This window comes from Phacochoerus africanus, chromosome 1 (assembly GCF_016906955.1).
Source record: "Phacochoerus africanus isolate WHEZ1 chromosome 1, ROS_Pafr_v1, whole genome shotgun sequence".
Classification (NCBI taxonomy): domain Eukaryota; kingdom Metazoa; phylum Chordata; class Mammalia; order Artiodactyla; family Suidae; genus Phacochoerus; species Phacochoerus africanus.
Window position 1 is genome coordinate 257,550,402 of NC_062544.1, and position 25,068 is coordinate 257,575,469.

The window sequence follows — 25,068 nt, forward strand, 5'->3', positions numbered from 1 at the left end:
CTATCATCACTGTAGCGTGAATTGAGATTGATTGGTAACCAGCTGTGACAAAGTGGGAAAAGAAGCTCTGGTTTTTGTGTTGTTTTTTTCCCAAAGAAAACGGGAACTGAATTGTGTCAAAACCATTACCATCTGTTCAGCTAAATAATAAACAAAACAAAATAATTTTTTTAATACTTAAAACAACAGTTTGTATGCAAGGTTTTATTTGTGTGCGCTCTTATATTGAATGAATGATCTTAAAAGTGTGTCAAAAGAGAAAATATTATTGATTTTTTAAGAAACAGAGTATATGGTATGTTAAAATCATTTCCAAATTTAAATTAAAGAATCTATTTTATTTCTTCCTCCTAGCTAAGCAACATTCCCTCTTAGCTAGTGGGGAGATTTCCTATAAGCTTAAATTTACTTTAAAAATATCAAAGTTTTTTGAAAATTGGCAAAATTTTATAACATAACCACATTTTACACATTTCTCATACTTTGCAATCCCCAAAGTACCTAAAGTTTTTAAGGTACCTTTCATGATTGTCTAGCTTTTATGAATACAATTAAGATAATTTGGGGACCGCCCCCTCCAAACCTTTTACAATAGCTATGGAATTGGGGAGGAAAAAAGAATGAAAGAAATAACACTGCATTTTTTAATCACAAACTGGAATGTTACTGTTATTAGTTCAACTCCCTGAGTCTCTTTGCATTGCTTGAATTACGTGAGGACTCTACATTAATAAAACTTCCTGAATGGCTGGTCTCATCTCAAAAGCACCTTTGTTTTTCATGGAGGGAAATTTATTTTCTCAGCATTTTTAGTTTTTGAAATCATCTACTACTTATTATAATATGTCTGGTTCCAATTCTAGAAAAAGTGTTTTAAATTAGCACTTATAATTTTATTATGTATCTGCATTATTAATCATTAAGTTTGCCACTTGTAAAAACTATGAATTGAACCAAGAAATAATTAACGTCTACACAAGTAAATGCTTCTTTCCCTTAGGAAGACTTGAAAAGTTTGTTTTCAATTTTTAAAATACTTGCACTCAATCCAGCTGAAAATCACCTTACACCTTTTAGATTATTTCAGAAAATAAAGTAATATCTGCAATAATAGGCATTCAGTAATTACACATTCAATGAAAACTTAACTATGGAGCTTTTATATGAAAATATTACAAGGTCTATTGCTTTGTTTTCAACAGAAGTATTTTTAGGATAAAAATCACTTATTGATCTTATGGAATCATTCACTGATAATTGGAAACACACTCATCAGCTAATCAGTATTATTATATGGATTACAATGAACATGGAGAAGTGGCCACTTAGAAATCTGTCATTTTTTTGATTGCTAGAAAAGAGTGCTTCTTAACAACTCACATTTGAATCAAGATACTTTTCTGTAAAACATAAACCATCTTGGAGAAATTTAGATCTTCTGCTTTTTTCATTCTTGGCAGATGCAAATAGGAAAAGTTGGTCAATTTTCCTAAAACAATCTCTGCTCACAATTTTTCCAACAAAATCCTTTCACAGATAATAAATGAAATTGCTGCTAAAACTAACCTAAGCACTTTTTGGTAGCCTAAGCTCCAGGTGATACTTTCTTAATCTTTAATATTTAAGGTGTAACTTAAAGTCAAGCTCTTAAATCATGATTGAGAGCTGGGACTCTGAGGTGAACACAATAGGTCGTTCTTTTGCTGGCAAAGGGATATTGAGGAAAGTTTCCTGTACTCTTAGCCTTTGTGGGTTACATTCTTTTCATCTGCAAGCATAGTCTGAAGTTTATAGTTTGAGTGAAGGAATGAACCTTCCTCTATACTTTTAGGGTTCCAGTTGCAAGCATTTTGAGGCAGGGCACACTTAACAGCAGTATGAAGAGTAGATATCCTTTAAAAAATTAAAATTAATACAACATTTATTGGGGTAGGAAAGGAAACAAAAATCTCAGGAGATTAGACGTGCAGGGAAACAGTAAGAAACAAACTGATCTCTGAAGGGAACTTGATGTTCTGTTCTGGAAGCTTATACTGAAATACAATGGCATTCTGACTGCTTTGATTAACTAAATAATATTTTATCCTTTTTTGGCTTTTCTTAAACGTGATCTTTGTTATCTCTAGTCCAGGTGTAGGTGGATCCAACCTTGTAAGCTGCACCCATGGATTGAAAATCCCTCTACCAGCTCTCTTTGGCAGAGCTGAGGGCAGGGAGTTTTCCAAGGAAAAAGCAAAGAGAAAGCAAATGAAAAAAAGATGTCTAAAATAGCCACAATGGAATAAAAATAGTTGACTCAACAAAGAGCAGTTTTCACATCACAGGATAAGTAGGCCCAAAAGGCAAGGCCTTGAACCACTGCCAGGGATCCCAGACAGTAACCGTCTTGGAACCAGGACCCCCACCCCACCCCCAAAAGTGGGCCATTAAACCAAACTAGAGCTGAGCCACTCTAGAAAGGCCAAAGCAACCCACTCACCCCACACTAGAAGTGCCTCCAAGTTTTAATCACTGAGTCTATGGCTGCCCTTCGAGTACCCCTGTCTCCTCCATCTTCCATACCCATGGCAGACATTGGACACTCCAGGGATGAACCCTCTTGGCAAGTCTGTGGACAACTGTAAATTTCACAGCCTCTTATCCTTGGTCATCACTCCAGTTTCCATCTTCTCCCGTCATCTTATTCTCATTTACACCTCCTCTACAGTGAGTATTGTCTCCCTTGAAATAAACTCTCACACGTTTTGGGGGGATTATCTCCCCCAAATTTTTCACTGTGCTTTCTGAACTACTTGTTTGCTGATTTGTAAATCTTCCTTATCCTCTATCTTTCTCAGATTTTTACCTTCATCTCCATGCCTTATAATGGAAATCTGGCTCTTTCCTCTGGGTTTGTCTAAGGGTGGAGGAAAAGAGAAAAATAGGAACATCTCGACCATTCCAAATAATTACCCAGAGCCTAACATAGAGCAGTTACTCAATCCTTTTGGGGGGGTTGCGGGGAATGAACTATTCTCAAGACAAACAAAACAAAATGTAAAAAGCAAACAAAGTCCTATATTGTATGACTGAATAGCAATCATGCCACCTAGTTTTCAAAAGGAATCTTAGACTTTCTTTCTCTGACAAAGATGACATTTAATAAGGATGTACTTCCTAGAGCCATTGTGAGGATAAAATGAGTTAATGCATTTAGGGTGTTGAGACATGAACCTGGCATATAGTAAATGCCCAATAAATATCCTCTAAGATTTGCCTTAGCTGTTCCTCATTTCCCTCGTACTCCCTCTTTCAGAGATACTGTCTCCATCTCCATTTGTCATTGCCTCATAGCAAGATCTTAGACCTTACCCTAAAGTGGAATGGCTCCTCCTTTGAAATCGGAAGTTCAAATATCCAATCCTGCCATAACCTTAGATGGTTCCTACTCTCTTAATCAATTTACAAATTTAAACTCTCCCTCCATGTCTATCACTTCTTGGTATCAACACTTATTTGTCTACCTTGCCTAGATTTCCTGGTCCATAAGATGTTTCCCAATATCTTTGTTTTTCTTGTCCCACTGTCTTTCTGTTGCCTTTGCCTAGAAAAATCTCAATTATGTATTGATATACATATATAATATAATCATGTACTTTTCCTTCCACTTTCATATGAAATCAAGTTCAAACTGTACTAGAAATATTGGGCTTTTCCTTTGGTTCACAATTTTGGAAAGGAGTGTTTAATTATTTTCATTACTATCCTTAATATGCAACCATCTTTGATAATTTTTCACTAACCTTTAGATTATTATTCAAATAATAATTGCAATCACTTAAATGTGCTGCTTTTAAATATTTTTAAAATATTCCAGGTATTACTATAACTAATTAAAACATAAAAATTTAGGGTAAAAAAGTGCAAATGTATCACCATTAAGGAGACCCTGTTGAAACAAATAATGTGGTGAGGCAGGTTAAATTATCCTTCAGTTTAGAAATAATTATTTTATTGGCATAAATGCAATAAGACAATTTAGTTTTACAACAGGACTAGAAACTGCCATATCTACTTTGGAAAAATGGATATATCTCACAGCTGTGTGTTGGTCAGAATTTAACCTCAACTTTAAATCCTTTTAGAAAAAGACTTTAGAGATTAAATCCACAAGAGTCTGCAGAAATCAGTGCTCGGACCACACTTTTTGATGAGCAGCTTCCATTCTTCTTATACTCAGAAGAGGTGGAAATAATAAGAGATTATAATTTTGGGGTAAAATAGATTTTTTAATTTGCCATCTACATGGCAGCCTTGCCATCACTGATGGACAAACTACAAGAAGTCTCCTTCATCCATGTTCAAAGTGAGCACTTGGAGCAGGGGGACTTCTGTATCCTCAGAGATCAGTTCAGTCTCGGCAGTGTAATGGAAAGTTCAGAAGGCTTTCTTCTCTTGCCTTCTGCCCACAGACACTTCCTAATGAAATGTGTTTATGAAATAATTTAGAAATTCAACTAAACGACCTAGGAGCACTTGTCACTGTTACTTGTATCACATAACTTGAGGGTTGGTAGGTAGGTCTACTTGAAAATGAAGGTTTAAGACACCTCTCTAATTAGGCTACTCTTAACTAGTTTTATCAGTTGAGCAAGTATGTAAGGAGCAAGAAATATGAAGAAAAATTCCTTGCCTAATATATCCTAGAAAATACGCAAAAATATACATTCATTTCAAGTCATTAGTCTTGTGTTCATTGATGACATGTTTACGTCAAATCCAATCAGGGTATTATTTGTCCATTTCACTGGCATAACCTTCATAGCTAGGGCAAAAAGAAAAGACTGTTATCTTTGGAACCTTAACTCAGAGAAAAAGTATTGTTGGATTGCACAAACAATGCTAACTTGAATTCAGTGACATATGCTATTGTGATATGATTAAATATGATTTGGGTTAAAGAAACTTTTTTCTATTTATTAAAGACACCATCATTCACCCAGGTACCCACTCTCAGTATAAACATCAGTATTACTTTTAACCCTTCTTTTCCCATGAACCCTGATATACGATTTCCAATTTAAAAAATCATTTTCTTTGTATTACCACTTACATTAATACCTATTTTTGTGTATTCCCAGGAAATACCCAAATGTGATCCACTAACTGCCTTTTAACAACTTCTTACCAGGTATGCCTACCTCCAAACTTTCTCTACTACAAGGTACACTACATATAAATGTAAGAATCAATTTTCTAAACATAGAATCAAAAATAAATTTCTATTCAATGAACTTAGTGAATCCCTAGTTCATAGTGTGTTCAGTATAAACACTTCACTTGGAATTAGAGGCTTTTATAATAAAGCCTCAACTAACCTTGTTGGCCTTAAGTGCCACTCCACTACACTCCAGGGAAACTGAACCACTAATTGTTGGCCTACATTTTTCACCACCAAAGCTTTTTCATCCTGCTTCCATCTCTTGGAATAGTCTTCTTTCCACTTACAGAAATTCTATTCTTCTTTTCAGACCCCTCTCTAGTGCCATATGGGAATAGAGAAGCTTTTATTTTCTGAAACTCTGCACAGTCTTGTCTATCATAGTCTGTATATAGTTTTCCTTATTTAATGATTGATGTTTTATATATCATATACTAAAATCCTTGAGAACAAGCTCATCTTTTTTATATGTTGGGATATAGACACATAAAAATGTTTCATTAATGGTCTCATTACTTTTGAAATAATTCATGAAATATTTCATTATCTACATTGGAGATTTTCATTATTCCTTTAAGATAATTGATATCGGACTATAAGTTATGTTCAAAATATTTTCTTTCTTTCTCTTTATGAAATCTCTCAAATAAAGGTAAAATCCTGATTGACCTTTTTATTTCTGTTTATATGCGCTGTAAATATTTGGACAAAACTATTAGAAAATGTGAGTTAATGAATGAAATATTTATAGTTTTCATTGAACATTTTTTATAACAAATGTCATATGTTGTACGAATTCCAATGACACAGAATACTCAACCAGATATTCTTTATAAAAGCCCCCAAAGCCTATACATTTGATGAAGTGAGTGGAAAGATATTGCAATCTTTGGAATTTTGACTGTTATGCTCGTAAGAATAACTTGCAAGATTTCTGCACTGAGATTTTGTCACAAGGCTGTTCCATAGATCTATATGATTGATTAATCATCTTCTTAGAAGAGAAGTACTTTAATTCTAGCAATTTAATTTCTTGGCAAAAGTTCACTATGCCTCAACCACAATTTCCCCTCCTACATATGGTCTTTTAGAAAGACTCTCCAATGAGTTAATACTACCTCCCAACTAAAATTGATTTCACCAAGAACTGATACTATTGTAGTAGCGTAGGGTATATTCTTAAAATGCTTTGGAAGGATTCTCTTATCTTTTATCTTTGGTGATTGGATCTTCTTTTTTTACCCATGAGTAAACTTATTTATTTATTCCAATTATTAAATAAGAGATAATTTCATCATTTGATTCAAAATGTAAATGATTTGGGAAAGTTTGAGAGGGGATTTCTTTACACTTGAGTATGAATCAGTTTAACCAAAATTTTTTCCCCATTCGCGTTCACTGACAGTCACTAAGAAAGCTATTAATAATTCTCGAATTGTGTGCAATCAACAAAAAGCATAACAGCAAAAATTGATGAACCTGTAGAATTTCACTACCATAATGGAAGATTTCACATATATCTCTCAATTGTTGATAGGTCAAGAAAATGAAAAATAATCAAAGAAAGAACATTTAAACAATACAAGGAACAAGTCTGATTTATTAAAGTTTGTACATAAAACTAGTGTGTGGATCTAAGATATAGGCAACTATATCTTCTTCACATGGTAATGAAGATATAATCCTCATTCACCTTGCCATTGTAATACTGGGTCTCAAGTTATTCATCTTTTTCCCTTTCTCTTACACTTCATATTTGAATATCTGGGTCAAGCAGCAACTTCCCCAGAGGGACTATTATAAGAAATAAAAATAATAATAAAAAATATGTTTGTAGGAAATATAAAACCAGGAACTCTGGCCAGCCTTCCAATTCATAAGTGTCCACAATCAGATATTATGAAAATATTAAAAAATACTCTCTTGAAAGATGAAACCTTATTTATTTGATATGCTATAATGGATTTATACATTGTTTGTAAGTACCATTATGATTAAGCTTATAAAATCTTTATTATGTCCTTTACTAAACAGATATATCTGGCAGCTGTCTTATGAAAGTAACACTTCTAGGCAAGCATTTGCTAAGCTGTGATTTTCCTAATCTTCAATTCCAAGTGGAAAATAGAAAAAAAGTTGATCCCATCCGGCACCTCAAGGTAGTGGTCAAGAGTGTAGACTTTGGAGTCTAGCAATCCTAGATCCTTTACTGAGTGACTCTGGCATACCTAACTTCATTTGCCTTACTTTTCCCATGTGTAATACTGGAATAATGTAATAATGGAATAAATCAAGGGGTTTTTTTCCTATAAAAAATGCATTGTTATTCTTTTAAAATCACTCTCCCTTGTTGCCATTCAAAGATTCATACCATTTCAGAATCTAAAGGTACTACAGAAGCCGTCCAACGCAACCTACACATTTTGCAGATGTGGACTGTGGTACTCAGACATGTAGCATAAATTGTTTAAAATACCATGACAAATTATGGCAGAGCCAGGATAAGAATGTGGATCTCCTAAATTCTAGCTTACTTTGCAGCCCCACATTACAAGTCAATTTATTAAGAATAACAACAGAGGAAAAACCAACCAGAAATGTATCTTAAGAAAAACCTGTGGGGTGATTAATTCATCCGAGTGATTCTAACAACAAAGTGTTTTATAAAGGCAAGTATTTGTGTTGACACAGTCAACACAATACACAATACAGTCTTTAGTCAAGGTAAGAATTAGTAGAGTTCCCACTGTGGCACATGAGTTAAGGATCTGGCATTGCTGCAGTGGTTTAAAAAAAAAAAGCTATGAACTTAACTGTGAGAGAGAGATCTCAAATGATAAATGTCCAGTATATCCACTTAGGATATGTTGTGACAAGATGACTAGCTTCTGGTAAGCCATGGGCTTGTCCTCCTATTTGGGCTAAGATGGGAAATGTCACCCTGGTCCCAAACCTAGTCTAGCTGAACTCTAACTTGCCACACTTTGATGGAAGAAGCACACCTGCTGTGACTCCTGTCATATGCCATTGACAGGTGGCACTCAGGCAGATCCTTTTGCTCTGCAAACTGGCACCTGGTCTTGGCTCTGCCCACACATGAGCGATGCCAGTTAATGGACAGCAGAGCATTTCTGACTTCAACGCATTTCTTATTCCAAGTGTGTCCCAGCTTGTTAGCTGACCACTGGCCAGAACCCAAATTGGATGTCAGTTCTTGCATTGTTCCTGAGCAGGGATTCTCGACAGATGGGCCAATGTGGTCACTGGACGTGGCAACTTGCACTCCCCACCCTAGGTGGCAATCAGTTTTGTGTTAACAGCAACTATTAGCACCTATTTGATGAGAACAAAGGAAAAAGTACCATTTTGGCATCCCTCTGAAAATTGCTAATTAATTCTGTTTACAAACAAAATCTGTATTTTCAGCTTCTAAGGAGGTAAACTTGACCTGGTCCAAGTTTAGATTTTCAAAACTAAGGCCCTTATATGTGTGGGTTATGAAAATAGTACATTTAACTGTGATGCTCTGCAGTATTCCTATAAAGTTATTCAAATACAGTGTTTCTAAAGAATTATCTAAATTTTTTTCTAAAACATAAGCAGCTCAATTCCATAAATAATTCATCATCAAATAATTATGGAGCCCATTAATTTAAAATGCAGGTTTCATGTTGGAGAGTTTCTAAGTCAAGTCCTGGTCCTAGCACATATTAATGTGTGACTTCGGAAACTTAACTCTTTTAAGCTTCTATTTCCACATCACTCAAATGAGACTAATATTATGCTGGAACACTCTTCTTTAAAATAATGAAATTAATGTATACCAAAAATATTTAAAAGCATGCACGGCAAATAGTAAGTCCTCTGAAAATACTTGCTATTATCATTACACAATCTTCTTATAAAGGTGGCAGTTTTCTTATTATCAGCAGACAAATGATACAATATAATGTGTGAAATTTGAAATTCTCAATCCAGATGTCTGATTGCACTAGAGCTAGAATATAATATCTGTAGAAAAATGGGTGGCAACTTTCAGGCTTGGCAAATTGGCTGGCAAAATTTATAAATAAATCTAGATGCTTTAAAAGCAAAAGTGCTATCTCTTAAATCAATAATATTTTATGTGTTTCTATGGAAATCAATTGGCTAGGGAGAGTAGACTGTATAATTATTCTATGAAAATTATATACTCTCTATTTTTTAGCATTAACTATTTTTTTCTCTGTAGTTATCTATATATAACTAATAAATACCACCAATCAGTTGGATTTATAAAACTATGGCACCTGTTATGTGCACCCACTGTACAGTGTTTACAGTGCTCTGAATTAGCTATATCATTTTAATAACCCTTTGAGTTAGAAGGGATGGCATAATTATTCACCCTGTACAAGTGAGTCAAAGTGTAGGTTAATCATTAGTCCCACTTCATTGTTGGTCCATGTCTTCATGATGTAAAACACAAAGAGTTTAAATAGCTTCTTCAAGGTCACACTCCTAGTTAGTGGTAGCTCAATCTGTTGAACATCATTTTGAGAATATGTGAGCATAACTAAAGGGATAAATGATCAAACAGTGTCAGAACAAGGCTTAAATCCAACATCCCTGACAATGGCCTAAATATTCTTTATGTTATTCATAGCTGTACTGAAAGACCCCAAGATAATGGTTCATGCAGTTCTAACTTTTTCAAATATAAATTGCTAAGACATCTGTATAGCTAAAAAAAAAAGATAGAATTTTCATTTACATTTTCCTTTTATTTCTGAATCCTAGGGATCATTCCTTTTTTCAAATGCCACATACAATATTTATATACATTGCTTTTCTCCTGCTCTCGTTTTTTTCCTTCTTTTTTGAAAACCATTTTAATTGACCAATCTTGACCAGCCAACCTAATCAGTGTGGTTATTTATCATGAGCCCAAATTACCACATGTCCTTGAAACACACACTGTATGTGAAGAAGGCTGATCTCCTCGGCAGGGAAGCTAAGCACCTGTTCAGCATCCCTGCATCCCAGAAGCACGTGCTCTAAACAATGGAGCTTCCAAACAATTAATATAAGAACATTTTCTAGGGCTAAGTGGAGGGAGCCATTTAGTGTAAAAAAGCCACAAAAAGGAGATTTATAAGTGGTCCTATTCAGTTCCTTTTCTTAAGGAATCATGTATTTATGTGAGTCTCACATTTCATGGAACTAAGAACTCTATTATAAAGTCTCTCTTAAAAGAGACCTGCACTTTTGAAAAAGAAATTTGTCAGTGGCTTCAGGACAATTGAGAGAATTTTTGCACTATATATCTTGAAAATCTTTTTCTCTGGTCCCTTTTCTATTTTTATGAAATATTCATGAATTATACCCACTATATGCAAGCCATCAACTGCATTTAGAATTCACAGGCATACATAAGAATGTAAGTGGCATATTTTATTTCTTTTTTTTTTCTGTGACAAACTATGAACATCCCTTTCTCTATTCTAGATCCTTATTGAGGAAGTTAGAGTCCCTTTAGAGATAGTTTAGAAAATAAATAAAAATGGAATAAAAATATCTTGGAACTAACTAATGGTGATACACTAAACTATGTATTGATGCAAGATGTTAAACTCCTGCTTAACAGTTCTTTAAAGGTTGCTAATAATTACCTGAAATACAAGCTGTACTGACAAATGAAGATAAAAAAATCATACTTTAACCAATCATACTACTTCTTACCCAAATTCCAAAAATATATTTTTATTCAACTCATGAACATTAAATTGAACAGACTCTTGTAGTCTTGGTGTAGTTCAACTTTATTGTTATGTCTTCAGTTGTTTATTTATATATATTTAGTTGGTTATTTATATGATATTCTTTTTTTTCTTTTGTCTTTTTGCCATTTCTTGGGCTGCTCCTGTGGCATATGGAGGTTCCCAGGCTAGGGGTCCAATTGGAGCTGTAGCCACCAGCCTACACCAGAGCCACAGCAACGCAGGATCTGAGCCGAGTCTACAACCTACACCACAGCTCACGGCAACGCCAGATCCTTAACCCACTGAGAAGGGCCCAGGATTGAACCCGAAACCTCATGGTTCCTAGTCGGATTCGTTAACCACTGCGCCACAACGGGAACTCCTCTTTTCCTTTTATATCAATACATGATGTTTTTCAGGGCGCTTCAATATATACATTTTTTATGTTAAAAATATACAACATCCCTATGTTATGATGGAACATGGCATAAAATGAAGTTTGCCCCAGTTGTTATAAATATCAGTAATTTCTATCACTAGAAACACTTTGTGGAAGGATGTGTTGAAGGCAGTTGACCATCAAAAGAGGACTAATTAGCAAAAAGCTCTAGGTTTGCCTGGGGAAAAAAAAGAAGGTAGCACCCAAACAAGAAACTAGAATTCTTCAGTTTTAACCTTAAGCAGTATATTCAGGGTGTAAATACTTGCCTATGTCACTCAATGTGGTTAACATAGAATAAAAAATAATCAGTGCCAGCATATTTACCTTGCTTAAAATGACTCTTTTTTTAATAGACTAGCAATGAGCAGTATAAAACAACAGGCACTTAATAAACACAGGTAAACTTTAAAGTGTTTCTCCTACAATTTAAATTATGCCTTGAAAAAACTATGCTTTTCAAACACATAATCATTAGGAACTATAAAACGTCTTTCCTTTCATCTCCTCATTTTGTTGCTCCACCCGCTTTATTTTCCGTGATGTGTAAAGTATGAGCCAGTGTTGATTTATTTGAGCACATATGTATTGAGACCCTCTAGGAAAAAGATACTTGGCACAGTCACAAAAAAAAAAAAAAAAGAAGCAGTGACCTCCTTTTTCTTCCTGAAATCTTCAATTGTGAAATAGTAGAATATTCAGATGTTTATGCAAGCAAGTAACATTGTGACAGTAGTATATATAAAATGAAGGTTTCTTTCTATTTTGTCCTTATGTCATATGGAAAAGTTGCTATTTACCAACTTCACCTAAATATTTATCTAATCAAAAAAATGTCTTTTATACAACCCACCAATAGTAAGTGGTCATTTCATTAACTACAGTTACTGAGAAAGGTCAGGAGTTAAGGGTTAAATCAAAGAAAGAGGTATATGGGAACTACTTAAAAAAATATTTTCACGGCAAAGAAAAAAATACTCCCTTAATTCATCTCTGGTTACTGAAAGGTTGGCACAGATATCTTCTTCTGTGTTGAAAGTTTAAATAGCTATCACAGCATTTCATAAATTTAAACTTGAATTGAAAAGCTGTTCTAGTCTCCAAAGGAAAAACAGTCACATATTACTTACATAGTAATTACAGGCTATGCAGCTGCCCTACAAAGCTTTACTATAAATGTGTTAAGCATGAACCACTACACAAACCTTATTCAAACTGCATTAAATGTTAAGCCAAAGAAATGTCATCCTCCACACCATTCCACACAATTGCTCACACAAGAACAATGGCCATCTCCCTAGTCTGAGACCTAAATAATGTAATAGGATCGATGTTGTTGATTTAGGCTATGGCTGGTTAAAAGTCATTACTGTTATTTCTCAGCAAGTAAAGAGGTCTCTTTCCCCCTCATTATGCATAAGTGAAGCTTATGCTAATGCATACAAATCTAAGAATGAAGAAGCGTCTTTGAAATACCATTTAAAATTTAGATTTTAAGAAAAAGTACATGGCTTCTATCATGATAAAAAACACTGACCTCAATTTCTTCATTGCACTGATCCTTGTTTTAAGCCTTTCTAACATTCAATTTAAAGCTTACACAACATTTCCATTTGCCTAATTCCTTAAAAATATTGAGCTGGTCACACAAAGCACTGCTGTTGTATCATCCCAGGAATAGAAGAAGAAAGAGGACAAACCTATGAAAAGGTTTTAAGGAAATGTTAGCAGAGGGAAGATGTCTAAAAGTTCCAACTCTTTCTTTAGAGGCCTTTCTATCAAACATTCTTAATCTGCATTTTAGTGCTGTTGTTTGATTTTATGTATTCCTTGAATATGGCAAGGCTTGGAGAATACTGTGGCAAATAAAGTTGTCAGGTTTATGACCTAACACCTAGAGCAATCTGGGAACAGATCAAACTGGGATTAAGTTGTATTTTACCTTACTTCAAAGACATAGACCCATTAAAATGTAACACAACTTCACAGCTTTCTATTTTCGTGGCTTTCCTCAATTGGGTCTTGTTTAATGATTAAAAAAATGGCAGGATCACAAGGGATGTTTTGTGACTATCATGTAACCCCCGATAATTATGTGACAAAAAGGGCACTCTCTGTGGCTCCCTTCCTAAAGTCCCACAAACCAAGTCTAATCATGAGAAAACACTAGAGAAGACCACGTTTGGGGAACACTCCTAGGATACCTGACCAGTACTCCTTTAAGACTGTCAAGGACACAAAAACAAGGAAAGATTGAGAACCTGTTGTAAAACAGAGGAGGCTGAGGAAACAGGACAACTAAATGTAATATCCTATAATATTCAGCTAAATAAATACCCTATATAGGATCCTGGAGAAAAGGAAGACATTAATGGAAAAACTGGTGAAATCAAAATAATGCATAAAGTTTAATTACCATGTATCAGCATCTGTTCATTATGAATGACAAACATTTCGTGATAACAGAAGATGCTAACAATAGGGGAAACCAGATGGGAATTCTCTGTACTATCTCTGTGTAACTTTTCTATAAATCCAAAATAATTCTAACACAAAAGATTATTTTTATGGACGGGGTCTTTATTTCCAATAATTGAAAATTTACCTTTGTCCAAACCACTTTTACAAATAATTAATTTCTTAGTCTTACTTCAGCATTTTAAAAGTTCCTAAGTGCCTTCAAATGTGTGAAAGTTACTGAGTAAATACACCCGATGGACTCCAACAACTCAATTCCATAAACTCTACTTACTTTTCAACCTGCTTCTCTACCAAGAAAGTTTGAGGAGCCTCACATTCCTAAACCCCTCCTGAGAAGAACGTTCTTTTAAAAAGTGAGATGTCTTGAGAGCGAAGTGAGAAAAGAAACAGAGGCAACTTTTTCTACTAATTATACTGAAAAGCTAACCCAATTAAAAATTTCACTTATCTCCTTTCTACAGATTGCATAGGACTTCTCACTATTTAAAATGTTTGGTCCATTTGAAGCCAGTGCTGTTGATGATGTGACTTTAGAAACTACAGTTTAACAAACCTAAGGATATGGAAAATTGAGATTTTCAAATAAATGTGTAAATTCAGGACTGTGTAGATAGCAGTTCCAGTGAAAGCACAAAAAAGGCAATGGATTGCTGTGAAAGCATGTTTAATTTCTCTCAGTTGAATAAAACCTAATTTCTTTTTTAGGAAAGAAAATTAGAAAAATAGCAGGATGTGGAATTTTTTTGCAGATAATGATTATAGTAGGTGTGATGGCTAAATTTTAGAAAGCAGGGCTGAGAGGGAGGAAAACAAATCTTAAAGCTAATACTGCTTGTTACACAGAAAAAAAATACTTGAATGATTTGCTTGATTGTAAAGGCAAAGTTCTGGGAGAATTTAAAAGCAAATAAATTTTATATGTATTTATTTATTTATTCCTTTTTTGGCAGCACCTGCAGCATGGAAGTTCCAGGCCAGGGATCAACATTTGAACCCCATCTGATCTACAACCTACACCACAGCTGTGGCAGGGCTGGATCCTTAACCCACTGTGCCAAGCTGGGGATTGAACCGGCAATACCACAGAGACAAGCTTGATCATTTACCCACTGTGCCACAGCAGGAACTTCTACATTTATTTTTATGAAAGACAGCAAGCATTTCTGGACCTACCCTAGAGAGTTGAGAGATTGGTTTGGTGATAGGACGAATAGAAAAGAAATGGAGGAGAAGGTGTCTTTGAAGAGATGGCAAGTGGTCTATAAGTGAAAAATTCCTTGTGCACATAGTGATGTCAGCCACTTGCTGCCTCTTCATTATTGTGTTGAAAGAGCTCTCTCCTGTAGACTCTATAGTCCACTACACTCAATAGCTTCTTGTTAGGGATGTTCTGAGCTATATATAAAGAAAAGCAGAGAGTATCCTGTGTGGATGAACCATCACGGCAACTGAGCAGTAGTTGGAGGGGGCAGATGGAGTGGGTGAGTAGGTAAGAATTCAGCAGGAAAGAAACACCAGACCTAGACGAGGCCTTGAGAAAGGAATCATCTCAGGAATCCTTGACACTGGAGGATAACAGATGGAATTTATGTGAAAATTCAATGAAAAAGTGACATCAAAAGCCTGTAGGACTTTGGTATCTGAAATAGCAGACATGTAAAAATCAGATATTTGAAAATAAGACACAAAGATATGAGTGCTTAGTGGTGCAAGCTTAGAGGCTATCTTTTTCTTTCTAATTATTCAGTGGTTATCTAATGATTTTCCATCTGTATCACGTTCTTACCTTCCTCTTGGCAAGTCTGCATCATCCTTTTTCCACCGCACAGTTGGTTGAGGATCTCCCTGGACCTGACAACGAAATTCTACACCTTCTTCCTCCAGCACCACCTGGTTAATTGGCCTCCTGAGAAATGTGGGTCGTTCTTAGGGGGGAAAAAAACAAACAAACAAAAAACAGTAAGATGAAATGAATGCTGTGCATGCATTGAGTACATTATGAAAAAAGCATAGGAAACATTTATTTTTGGTATGTAGGTACCTAACTTTATAGCTCAACTATGTCTTCATAAGGCCTTATGAATCCAACATGGTATAAAAGAAAATATTTTGGGACACATAGATAACTGTGTTTTGTATATAAGTCCATACAATCTGTTGGAAAAATATTAAATTGATTCTTCCGTGAATTCCTGAGCTAAAGCATGCAGATCCTGTCATAAAATATCTGAACACTGAATTCCACAGAAATAAGGAAAGAGATGAAAATGATTATTTTAATCCATTACAGTGGCTGAGGGGGGAAAACCAAAGGTTGAAACTGATGGAAAACATCCAAAGGAAAATATTAAAATAATTTTAATAAAAAATTAAAAGATTAATATTCCATCGAGACTGCTAGAGAAAACAAAGTTATGCTCTCAACACAAGTATTACCTAAATTATGTCACTTAGGCTACCTATTTGTCAAGGACCTAATATTTCCATAAATGTTTTCACTTCGTGTATGGAAAGCTGTCTACTTCATTTTTTTTCTTAAAAAAAAAACCTGTCAATCTGATATTCTTCTTAAATTAAAAACTATCATTAATTACTGTAAACTATTTAGTGTCATACATAATTTTCTAAGGCCACTTCCAATTATATTCTAAGTATTCCACATAGTTGCCCATTTTTTCTTAATTTTTATGTTTATTTCTCTAGTATTCTATTTTAGTGTTCCCATCCTTTATTCTTTTCTTATTAATCTATATCTAGCACTGTTAATTTGCATTCTACCCCTCCTTTAAATAAAGCCTGGAAAAAATAAATCCCTGTCCATAAGAATCTTACTACTGGAGAGAAAGAAGTATAAAACAAAATGCAGTTTTACATATCTGTAAATACTTCAATTCCTTGTCTAGCTTGTCCACTTTTTTATAATGATCTGATTCTGATACAGGAAAAATTAGCATTTAAATTTTTATTAGCCCATGTCTCTCAATCATAGGCACGTCTAATATTGTTACTTATTGAAGTAGAAAGAGAAGTCAAGGAAAAGAAAAATGAAAGCCATTGGGAGTTGACACAATTTATCTGGCCATATGGCCATATTTAGTCGTTTAGAACTTTAGTTTCAAATCCAATTTAAAAATGTGAATCCAGCGGCACAAAAACTTACACATATTTAGCAAGAAACTTTTAAGGAAAATAAATCACGTCAAAAAACATAAGTTGTGTATAGACTGAAATATATGATTTTATTGATTAAATACAGATCCATATTTATAAAACAAATGTGTAAGTTACAAGTCATATTTATTGCAATGAAATCAACCATCACTGGTATAGAGAAGGGAGAAAACTGCACCTCTCCGCAGTGAAGCTGACAGTAAGAACCAAAATTCTTTGTAAAACACAGAGCTGTATATGCTCAAGTATCTGTACTCTGGGGCCCCAAAATCCCAAGCCCTAAAATGGAGTGAGTGGGATTTATCACGGAGAGAGCTTTTCTAACGCACGATTTAGAAATAATCCGTAAAAACTTGGGGAAATGTTTCCTTCAAAAGATTTTAGGTAGAATCAATTAGCAGTGAAGTGTTCCCTCTAGGCAAGAGAAATCTGCAAGTTGGATGGAATTATTTCACATTATCCTTTTGAACTCTGGATACTCTACGTTCCAAAAGACTATTTTAGTGCTGGCATTGTTCATATTGAGCTATTGTTTCTGGCATCAAATAGGCAATAGGATCAGTATCTTCTTATGATGTTTGGAATATTAATAGAAAAAAATGAATCATGAGCATAGAAAGCAGGATTGATTCCTTCTTTGTTACCGCTTAGGGATATTCACCCAGTTCATTCAAATGTTGCAATAATCCCATGTGAAAAAAGAGACGAGCCACTGTTGAAGTCACATATGACTGAAAAGTGGTCAGTCAGGAGACCCCCTCCTGCGGCCTCTGATTTTAAACGCAGAATTGTCCAACAAGCTGGCATCCGGATGAGCAAGCTAAGAGAAGTCCCTTCCTCAACCACTCACTCATTCGGCATGTGTTAATGCACCTTCTCCTAGGCCAGGCTTTGGGCTTGGTGGCTGGTGAAGAGCCAACAGCTTGGTTTCATCAGAAAAGTGGTGATAGATAAAGCTAGTGAGCTAGAGTAAATGGTAAGACCATAATGGGCCTTGTATGCCACGTCAAGGAATGTGAGCTCTGCCCTAAGGTGATAGAGACCTGTTGAAGGATTTTAAATAAGCAAGCACCATTTTTAATAAGCATATGAAAAAGATCGTGTTGGCAGATCTGTGAAAAATGAATTAGAAGAGAATATGAAACAGGGAATTATGTCAAATGTTTCTGTTTGTTTTTGTTTTTTGTTTTTTTTAAGGCCGTACCTTCGGCATACGGAGGTTCCCAGGCTAGGGGTTGAGTTGGAGCTGTAGCCACTGGGCTATACCACAGCCACAGCAATGCCAGATCCGAGCTGCATCTGCAACCTACACCACAGCTCACAGCAATGCCAGATCCTTTAACCCACTGAGCGAGGCCAGGTATCCAACCTAGGTCCTCATGGATACTAGCTAAATTCGTTCCTGCTGAGCCATGATGGGAACTTCTGGTCAAATGGTTATTTAGAGTTCCTGTCGTGGCACAGCAGAAATGAATCTGACTAGGAACCATGAGTTTGCAGGTTCTATCGCTGGCCTCGCTCATAGGGTTAAGCATCTGGTGTTGCCATGAGCTATGGTGTAGGTCGCAGTCGCGGCTCAGATCCTGCGTTGCTGTGGCTCTGGTGTAGGCCAGCAGCTGTAGCTCTGATTGGACCCCTAGCCTGGAAACCTCCATATGCCACAGGTGTGGCCCTAAAAAGCCAAAAAAAAAAAAAAGAAATTATTTCAGCTTAGACTGACATAGTGGTTTTAGGGATATGGAAAAGGGAATAGAATGAATAGATACCAAAACTGAGTGATCAATCAGATGTGAAAGGAAAGCCTAGAAAAATTCTCAAATTTCCATTTAGGAAACTGGAATAAAGGGGCAGGTAAATTACGGAGATGGTGTGTGAGTGTATAGATCCTCTCATCACAGAACTGATAGATATGAAGAAAGATGGGCCCCTTAGGCTTAAGCCATTGTTAGTCAGGTTCCTGTCAGTCAAATGCATTCTTAATTACTATGATAGAGGAAGCTATTTCTATAATAGAGATTAAAAAATACATATGACCACAGTTGTAGACATATAGAATCTGTTGGATTAAAAATTTTAAATAAAAAGGGGGGAGTTCCCGTCATGGGGCAGTGGTTAACGAATCCGACTAGGAACCATGAGGTTGCGGGTTAGATCCCTGGCCTCGCTCAGTGGGTTAAGGATCCGGCGTTGCCATGAGCTGTGGTGTAGGTTGCAGACGCGGCTCGGATCCAGCGTTGCTGTGGCTCTGGCGTAGGCCGGTGGCTACAGCTCCAATTGGACCCCTAGCCTGGGAACCTCCATATGCCGTGGGAGCGGCCCTAGAAAAGACAATAAATAAATAAATAAATAAATAAAAAGGAATTACAAGAAGCTTCTTAAGCATGATGATATTTTTTCAGAAACTAAATGGAAATACTGCTTTAAAAACATTATACTAAAGTCATGCCTATTACAATCAGGAACATGATGGATATGCCGACATTAGTAATCTATAACAAAAGAAGAAAAGTGTGAGCAATGGAGAAAAACCAAAATAGTTATTACTTGCAGACATTCTGCAATACAAACAGTATAGAACAGTAACTTTGGTCATTGGTAACTGCAACAAAAGATAAGAACAACATCAGATCATTGCAGCAATGCTGGCAGTATTGGAAAACTGGAGATTTTAGGATAAACTGTGGCAAATTCACATACTGGGTTGTTAATACCATCTATCTATCTATCTATCTATCTATCTATCTATCTATCTATCTATCTATCTATCTACCTATCTACCTACCTAACAGTGAAAATTTTCATGGCATGATATGGACTACAAAGTAAATTGAATAAGAGTATCTAGATTAGCTCCACTAAAATACACATGAATATTTTCAGGCAAAGTTTTTGCATGCTTCTTTCACATACTATCAGTCACAAAATTGCAACATGACTACAGTTAATTCAAAGAGTAAAATTTACATTAGAGCTGTCACAAAACGAAAGTTGTCTCTTCATTCAGGGGACAACCTCAGGGTCCTTGAGGAATTTTTGGTTATCTTACATGTTCTAAGCCCCACTGTTTTGTATGGAGACACAGGGTAGCACCTGATTTATAATTTCAAGAAGGAAGACGGATATGGGATTCCCCGCTATTGTTCTGATGAACTCAGTAAGGATGGTGAACTTTACCATGAATTTTCTCTATTCTCTTTTGCCCTCAAGCAGAGTTTAGCTGCTTAGCAACTAAATAACCACAGGAAAGTAGGTGCTATAGAATTTTTGGAAGCCTAACATTGGTTCAGAATGGAAAATGCAATTCCACTGATTAAAAAAAATGGAAAATGCAATGAGTAACCCAGAAGGAATTCATTTGCATATACATGGCACATCAGGAAAGGCTTTATAAGTAACATTAAAGGCTTTTTAAGTAACATTAAAATTTACCAATACATTGGAGTTTGGGCACAACTTTTAAAATATTATTCTGAGAATTTCATGGCACCCATTGCAACAGTTATCTCAAATTGTACTGTTTGTTCTATTAACTGTTGTCTGCTAATTTTACTAAGCTTATCCTCTACTTTGTAATTTTAACTGCCTACAAAAAAACAGTATGTTTGGTTAACATTTACTTAAATGGAAAGAATTTTTTTTGTAAAAATTGTTTTCCATTTCTGTAACTAGACTTATTTCCAGAAAATCTGAGAACCAAAAACATGAATATTAAAGACTAAAGAAGTTGTACAGGTAGAGGGAGTGCTCTTCGTGGCTCAGTGATTAATGAACCCAACTAGGATCCACGAGGATGCAGGTTCAATCCCTGGCCTTGCTCAGTGGTTAAGGATCCAGCATTGCTGTGAGCTGTGGTATAGGTCATAGACACAAGCTCAGATCCTGCGCTGCTGTGACTGTGGTGTAGGCCAGCAGCTACAGCTCAGATTCGACCCCTAGCCTGGGAACTTCCATATGCCGTGGATGGGGCCCTAAAAAGTTAGAAAAAAAAAAGAGGTTGTAAAGGTAGAAATGTATTTTTAAATGCTTTGCCTTTGAAGTGGCTATTGTTAGTATAAGCCAAACACAAAACCACACCCCTTTCAGACAGAAATTAATAGAAATTACAAGGAATTATCTTGGGGTTTATTATTTGCTGTCTAAATCATCTGCAAACAAATACGGTTTGAATGATGAGAGAGTAAGATGATGAGCAAATCATTCAGTAAGTTGATAAGTGACCACATACAATATCCACTAATACCTCTATGGAGTTTGTACTCTATGGAGCTCTGAACAACTAAAATAAATATATGTGAAACATCTTGAACAATTGAATAATGAGAAAACCTAATTTTAAGGCATGTCAAAATAAGGTCACTAATTTTTTCATGTTATCACCTTATGTCTGATCACAAATTGAAAGACAGGGGGAGAAATCTCAAGGGCTATTTGCTGTCTGCTTATCAATTAGATTAGAGTCCCTGTGAATGGCCTCACCCTTAATTACATAGCCATAGAGTGTTCAGAGGCAATGTCTTTGCCAGTGCAATTAACATTTTTTTTTAGGTGAGATTAACTGGATTTGAATCACCTGCATAACTTGCTTATAAGGTTAATCTCTCTTGAGATGGAAGTGTTGTTTGGCAGTGCGGTACTATGTAAAGTACAGCTCTCAAGTAGTCAGGTCAATTTAGTTCCAAAGTGACATCGTGAAAAATCCAACCTAGAATGCAACTATAATAAAATCAAATGCCAGTGTCTTAATTATGTCAATAATATTCAGAAAGCAAAATATTCAATTTACCCCCCCAAACCATAAATCTGAAATGTGGTTGCATTATATCTTAAGTTTCTTACTTACATGCTACAATGAAGGAAATTAAGTGCTCAAAGAATAAATTTCTCCTTTCAACTCTTCAGTCATTGAATATGGTTATAAAATTGGCAATGACTGTACCATGACTGCTATTACTAGGACAGCCTAAACAATTAAAAATAAACTTTGGTTGATGTTATAAAAGTCACCTTATGGCAATAATGACATAGGTAGTCCTTTAAGTCCTCCATGATCAAAGATGCGCTAAAAGCACAAGAGACTCAACCATTGCTTATAAACCTTATTTTCATTTGATACAGAAGGATCCACCATTCAGAAGTGTCTATTAAACTTGGAAGTCAGATGGCTAGTTTCAGTATGAATCCCTATATTTAATTGGGTATGTATGAGGGGCAGGGTTTTTGATAGCCACCGACTGTGAATTACTGTGCCCTTCCAAAACTGACTGGATGATAATGATCAGTCTGTCTGAATGTGATTAAATAAATCCTGGCTGCATTAATGTCTTTTCTTGCCAAGAATTTTCTTTGTCTGAGAGAAGTCGTCCTGTAAAGCAAAAACAAACATAGGTATATGTTCTCAGAGGGGGAAAAAAAAATGCCTTTTTCACCATGCTGTAGAGGCAGAGCTTGGTGTTATGGGAGACATGCTGAGAGCAAGCTGTTTTTTCAATCCCCTACTCTTTTAAAACTCTTAAACAGAACTTGACACACAGTAGGTGTTCAAGAGATTTTTGTTGTTATTGTTTGTTTTTGTTTTTTGCTTTTTTTACTGCCACACCTGCGGCATATAGAAGTTCCCAGGCTAGGCTAGGGGTTGAATCGGAGCAGTAGCTGCCAACCTACTCCACAGCCACAGCCACAACAATGCCAGATCTGAGCTGCATCTGTGACCTACATCACAGCTCATGGAAACACCAGATCCTTAACCCACTGAGGGGGGCCAAGGGTCAAACCAGCATCCTCACGGATACTAGTCGGGTTCATTTCCACTGAACCACAGAGGGAACTTTGAGATTTTTGTTAAATAAGTGAACAAATATGGACATATTTGGCTGTTTTAAAGTTTGCAAGTTAATATTGTGTAGTAATGTTTAATGTAATTTAATATTTAACGTTATCTGAACAGCTCTTAATAATTACCTTGATTTTAATTATACTTTATGTTTTGAATTCTTAAGTCAAGGCCACAGTTATCAATAATCATAGGTATTTCTAAGGTTTGGTTCTGAGATATCTTCCCACATAGCTCTATCTCATAGTATCTCAACTACACTCATCAACTGTTATCTCTCATTCAATAACTGAAAATCAACATCACCAGCCCCAACAAAATGGTTAGTTTGCAATCTGATTATCCTACTATGAAAGCCATCAGCTGACAGAATTTCCAACAGTCTTTTTAGTGAACAGCAATTAAATATGAATGAATGACAACAGATTGCTTGCTATTTGAAAAAAGTCTCCAGTGTAAAAGACAAAACAACACTAGGAAGAGGGCAGGCAAAGGAGCTTAGAAAAAATAAAAGCAGGGACACTTCATAAGGAAATTTTACTAAAAAAAAAAAAAAAAAGAGTATTAATAAAATCCTGAAACACAAGTGAAGTCAAAACATCCATGAAATTAGAATCAGATGCTATAAGTAAGGGAAAATTTAAGAAACACCTATGAGATTTAATATCAAATTAACTCATTCATGCTTGACAGCAAAACAGAATAGAGGAAATTGGAGAATATATTTCACTGGATTGTTTGAATAAAGTATTTGTAGAGTGAGATTGCTCACTAAGTGTCCAAGTAGTAAAAGAAAGGAGTGCCAAATTGAGGCGTAGCATTGAAACATTTCAGAACAATGGGATAAAGAAAAGGTGCTAGTTTGGAAAGAGAGAAAGAAAAAGAAAACTGATTACATAGGGATCAAAAGTACAGTATACTTCTCAAGAGTAACCATGGAAGAAAAATGATATTAGAGTGGCAACTCAAACATTCTCAGCAAAAATATTTTATTTATTTATTTATTTATTTTTGTCTTTTTGTCTTTTCTAGGGCTGCACCTACGGAATATGGAAGTACCCAGGCTAGGGGTCTAATCAGAGTTGTAGCCACCGGCCTACGCCAGAGCCACAGCAATGCAGGATCCAAGCCACATCTGTGACCTACGCCACAGCTCATGGCAACGCCAGATCCTTAACCCACTGAGTGAGACCAGTAGTAGAATCTGCAACCTCATGGTTCCTAGTTGGATTTCTTAATCACTGAGCCACGACAGGAATGCCAAAAATATTTTTTTTAAACTTGAATTCTGTAACCAGCTGAAGTATCCATTAAGTTTTGGATAGAATCAAAAAGTTTGTTCTGAAATGTGCTCTAGGTTCCAGTCAAGCAGAAAGCAGGAGAGAAATGCTATTCAGAATAGAAGAGTTAACCAAGGGGAAAAAAAAAATACAGGATGCATAAAGCAGGGAATTCAGCATCAAAGCAAAGGGAAGATAGATATGAAAATGAAATTTCTAAAGTAGACCTCAATAGCAGCCAGCCTAGTTGGATAAAGTAGAAGGTCTGAGGCCTCTAGAAAGGCTGTAGCAAGGGTTGACAAGGAGCTAAATAAAATTTAGAGAATTTTAAACTTTTTTTTGAAGATTTTAAGAAGAGTTCATGACAGGTATAGACAAACATAAGTAAAAGGAAAAATGGGTTTATTACTAATTCAAAAGACCAAATATAGTGACAGAAATGAAATGGAACACCTAGCTCACAATCAATATTGACATAGTTATAACAACAAATTCTAAGTATTTATATAACAAATGTTTCGGAAGTCAATATACTAAAAGGACAAAACGAAGTGAAAGTGGAGGTGAAGGGGAGGAAGGGAGCATTAGGGGGTCAAATCATCATCTTCCAAAATAATAAGTCAAAATAATTTAGCAAATTGCAGAATAAGCACATAGAAATATGGAAACAAATCTCAGAGGAAAAAGATAAAACAGGCATATGGGAATGTTCAAAGATGAGAAGTGTGTGTGTGTGTGTGTGTGTGTGTGTGTGTGTGTGTGTGTTGGCAGGAGGAGAGGGAGCCAGATATTTCTGTATTTCATTATAAGTTTTAATACTTCTAATGTCCATTAGAAATGCAACACATAAAATTCTTTTTCATGTGTTATTTTTATAAACATTTAAAAGTCATTGAGGGAGGTCCCTGGTGGCTTAGCAGTTAAGG

The 25,068-nt window shown here is 35.6% G+C and overlaps 1 protein-coding gene across 7 annotated transcripts in view; it reads right to left on the reverse strand.

Moving 5' to 3' along the window:
• Positions 1-25,068, reverse strand: part of ROBO2 (roundabout guidance receptor 2) — a 601,587-nt gene that overhangs the window by 139,607 nt on the left and 436,912 nt on the right. For all 7 annotated transcript variants that reach the window (XM_047794525.1, XM_047794528.1, XM_047794527.1 and 4 more), the window contains exon 5: positions 15,648-15,786. In XM_047794525.1, the coding sequence (XP_047650481.1) occupies positions 15,648-15,786 (139 nt within the window). The remainder of the gene's footprint in view (positions 1-15,647; positions 15,787-25,068) is intronic.